This window comes from Monodon monoceros, unplaced genomic scaffold (assembly GCF_005190385.1).
Source record: "Monodon monoceros isolate NGI ecotype Baffin Bay Population unplaced genomic scaffold, NGI_Narwhal_1 Contig5570_ctg1, whole genome shotgun sequence".
Taxonomy (NCBI): domain Eukaryota; kingdom Metazoa; phylum Chordata; class Mammalia; order Artiodactyla; family Monodontidae; genus Monodon; species Monodon monoceros.
Genome location: NW_021701381.1, coordinates 315 through 4,232, shown reverse-complemented (window position 1 = coordinate 4,232; position 3,918 = coordinate 315). Strand labels below are relative to the sequence as shown.

Below are 3,918 nucleotides of genomic sequence, written 5' to 3'. Positions count from 1 at the left end.
GGAGAGGAAAGGAGGAGAAAGGAGAGGAGGGGAAGGGAGGGAAGGGAAGGGAAGGGAGGGAAGGGAAGGGAAGGGGAGGGGAGGGGAGGGGAGGAAAGGGAAGGGAGAGAGGAAAAAATCAATTTCTAGGTTAAAAGCAGATAAACCTTTACAATAGGACACCAGCAAATGAAAGCAGTTTCAATGAGGGAGAAGGGGGAGGGCAGAAGATGGCAAATGATTCTCTCTACCAATAATTACTAAGTGTTTATCCTGTTTTTAAGACAGAAAGAAATAGATCTCAACCAGATGCCAGACTTTCCTGCATAATAGACACAGTTTACATTTACCAACATAAGCTCTTGCTGCTCTGTGCTCTCATAAGAAATTACTCATTTCACAGGAAATATACGCTCTTTAGCTATATAAAGGAATGTCAGAATAAGCTCACCTTGTTTTTATTTTTTTCTCATTTTCTTGCATTTTCTTCAGATCTGTCTTCTTAGAGAAACTAATGCCTTAATGACTTTCTGGTAGCTGCAAGCCCTCTTTTATTTCTGCTAAATATATGAAAATGTATGCAAATTTAAATCAAGCTTAACCTAGGAGCTCTTGCAATATATTTAATGGAATTTTAAACCAATAAGGGAACTCTGATGCCGTCTTCTGTAAGTGCAAATATAATTAGGCAACTAGGTTACGTTCAAAATTATTCAATGAAAGGTCATTTTTTAACTTCAGAGATCGTGCTAGGTATCCGATGTTGCCTTTTCCCAGCTAGAGCAAATCTAAAATATTTGCATTTCACCCACTCTGCTTACAAGCAACGCATTTGCACGGGGCTGTGGAGCACATAGACTTGTCCTTCCCGAACTTATAAAAGCTTAGGTGGAATACAAGTCTTTGCTCTATTTTCCTCTAACCAAAATGTAAAAACAGTCCCATCTTCCCAAACTGAAAGTAAATTCAAGCTTGATGGGAATGGGGCGGGGGGAGGGGGGCGTTGGGGTTGGGGGAGGCGGTACTTAATGCCAAACAACCCTCCAGTCATCTCTCTCTCTCTCTCTGAATTTCCAGGGCACACTAAATGATTCCCATTTTCTTCAACTTATGTGGAATTGGTGGTGGGTTGAAGAAGTGTGTGTTACAAACAATTTTCCTAGGGGACAACACTGGGCGCAGGTAGTCATGAATATTCTCCTGTGTACCTACTGGGAATGGGTTCGCTGAGTGTCTGGGGTGAGTGCATAGGAGGGTTACCCACTTCAGCAAGACATGCCCCTGACAAAATTTGTGGGACCTCTGATGGGAGCTGACACGGAGCAGTAAAAAAAACAAAACAAAACAAAAAAAAAACTCAAGTCTACCAATTAACCAACTGAATTGGGAGACAAACTTCAAAATAACTGGATTTTGCCAGTATCACATTAGATTTTACAATACTTTCTCAGAATTTTCCAGTGCTTCATGCCCTAAATCAATCTTTTCAGAAGGATCTGGGCATCTCTCTTAGATGCTTTCTGACCTTGGTATCGAGTTTCTTATAAATGATAAAATGAAATTAAACACATTGAAATAGCTCTTATTGGAATCATGGGCTTCAGTCTCACAGATTTAGGGTCCTATCGAAGACGTTTCTTTGCTCAAAGTTTGCAGTGGCGTTTTGTTTTTCACTCCCCCTCACACAACTAACCGAGAACGCCACATTAATCTGAGGAAAATCCCTATCCGCTAAAATCTATTAAGACATTTAAACTGGTTATATTGTTTTCTTAATATTCTTCTTTATTCAGGTTAATCTAAATAACCTAAAAAGTTCTAAAACCAGTTTGCCGCCTCACCCCTATCCCCCACCAAACACACACACACACACACACACACACACACACGAACGCACATCCCTCTCATCCTTCCCCCTCCTCTACTAACATCCTCGATGTCCGAGAGCGGTGGGAGGTGGGGGGAAGGGTTAACCAAATGAGCTCCTGTCACTCAGCACTAGGCAGCCAATGGAGCCGAAAGATTGATTCACTTCCTGCTTGGGTCTCACAGAAACTCTCGAGCTTCGCCAGCCCAATTTGGAAAGCTAGCCCGGCCTCCCGTGCCGCCATTGGCCGAGTCCGCGGAAGGCCAGGCCGAGACGCGCTGCAATTGGCCTCGGCGGGTGCCGGTAACTCGCTTTCGCGGCTTTGGCTCCCCTGTACCATAGATGTCAAAGGCTGAAGCTGCTCCCTTTGCCACATTATAACTAGTAGGGGATCCTCACCGACCATGGCCACAGCTGCCTCGAATCCCTACAGCATTCTCAGTTCCAGCTCTATGGTCCATGCGGACTCTGCGGGCATGCAGCAGGGGAGTCCTTTCCGTAACCCTCAGAAACTTCTCCAAAGTGATTACTTGCAGGGAGTTCCTAGCAATGGGCATCCCCTCGGGCATCACTGGGTGACCAGTCTGAGCGATGGAGGCCCATGGTCTTCCACACTGGCCACCAGCCCCCTGGAACAGCAAGACGTGAAGCCTGGGCGCGAAGACCTACAGTTGGGCGCAATCATCCATCACCGCTCTCCGCACGTCGCCCACCACTCTCCGCACACTAACCACCCGAATGCTTGGGGGGCGAGCCCGGCTCCGAATCCGTCCATTACGTCGAGCAGCCAACCCCTTAACGTGTACTCGCAGCCGGGCTTCACGGTGAGTGGCATGCTTGAGCACGGCGGGCTCACTCCACCGCCGGCCTCTGCCTCCACGCAGAGCTTACACCCAGTGCTCCGGGAGCCCCCAGACCACGGCGACCTAGGTTCTCACCACTGCCAGGACCACTCGGACGAGGAGACACCAACCTCGGATGAGTTGGAACAGTTCGCCAAACAGTTCAAACAAAGAAGAATCAAGTTGGGCTTCACGCAGGCTGACGTGGGGCTGGCGCTGGGCACACTGTACGGCAACGTGTTCTCTCAGACCACCATCTGCAGGTTCGAGGCCTTACAGCTGAGCTTCAAGAACATGTGCAAGCTGAAGCCGCTGCTGAACAAGTGGCTGGAGGAGGCTGATTCGTCCACAGGGAGTCCGACCAGCATTGACAAGATCGCGGCGCAGGGCCGCAAGCGCAAGAAGCGAACCTCTATCGAGGTGAGTGTCAAGGGCGTACTGGAGACGCATTTCCTCAAGTGTCCCAAGCCTGCCGCGCAGGAGATATCCTCGCTGGCAGACAGCCTCCAGTTGGAGAAAGAAGTGGTGCGTGTCTGGTTCTGTAATCGAAGACAGAAAGAGAAAAGAATGACTCCACCAGGGGATCAGCAGCCACATGAGGTTTATTCGCACACGCACACGGTGAAAACAGACACGTCCTGCCACGATCTCTGACTGCAGGAAGCGAGGAAGCAACCGGCCGCACTGGGAGCAGCGCGGATTTCTCTTTCTCTTCCACTCTCTTCCTTTTACTCCAGCTTTTTAATTGCTATTTCTCTAGCTCTCTGTCTCTCTCTCTTTTTTGTTGTTCGTTCTTTCTTTTCCCCCTCCCTCCAATTTTTTTTTTAAACAGGGGACTCTAACATATTAAGAAAGAAAACACACACACGCATTCAGGCTTCTCAACGCGGATACACAGTTGCCTTAAGCGGTCCAGGCGGGGACCTCATATCCCCTGCGCCAGGCAACAGCTCCCTCCAACCTTTTCTGCTGATCAATATATATTGTTTACTTTGAGTAAGGTTTTTTTTTGTTTTTGTTTTTGTTTTGTTTTGTTTTGGGTCGCTCCTCTCTAGGAAGAGAAAGGAGTGGGGTAACTTGGGGGCGGGGTAGGGATGGGGGAGGGGGGTGGGAAGACAGATGTGTGCCTCTGAATAACCTTTCAGCGCCTTGGTTATAGCAGCTGTATTTCAGGTGAAATCTGTTTTACAATAGACTAGTTTTGCATTTTTTAAAACTTCTATAGCGTTT

General features: G+C 47.9%; 1 protein-coding gene across 1 annotated transcript; it reads left to right on the top strand.

Annotated features, from left to right (window-relative positions):
• Positions 1–2,192: 2,192 nt before the first annotated feature.
• POU3F4 (POU class 3 homeobox 4) lies at positions 2,193–3,490 on the top strand. Its single transcript, XM_029213748.1, has one exon. The coding sequence runs from the start codon at positions 2,251–2,253 to the stop codon at positions 3,340–3,342; it is 1,092 nt and encodes a 363-aa protein (XP_029069581.1). The 5' UTR covers positions 2,193–2,250; the 3' UTR covers positions 3,343–3,490.
• Positions 3,491–3,918: the final 428 nt, after the last annotated feature.

What these genes read in the sequence shown, in the direction of transcription:
- POU3F4 (XM_029213748.1), top strand. Translation starts at nt 2,251, where the DNA reads ATGGCCACAGCTGCCTCGAATCCCTACAGCATTCTCAGTTCCAGCTCT.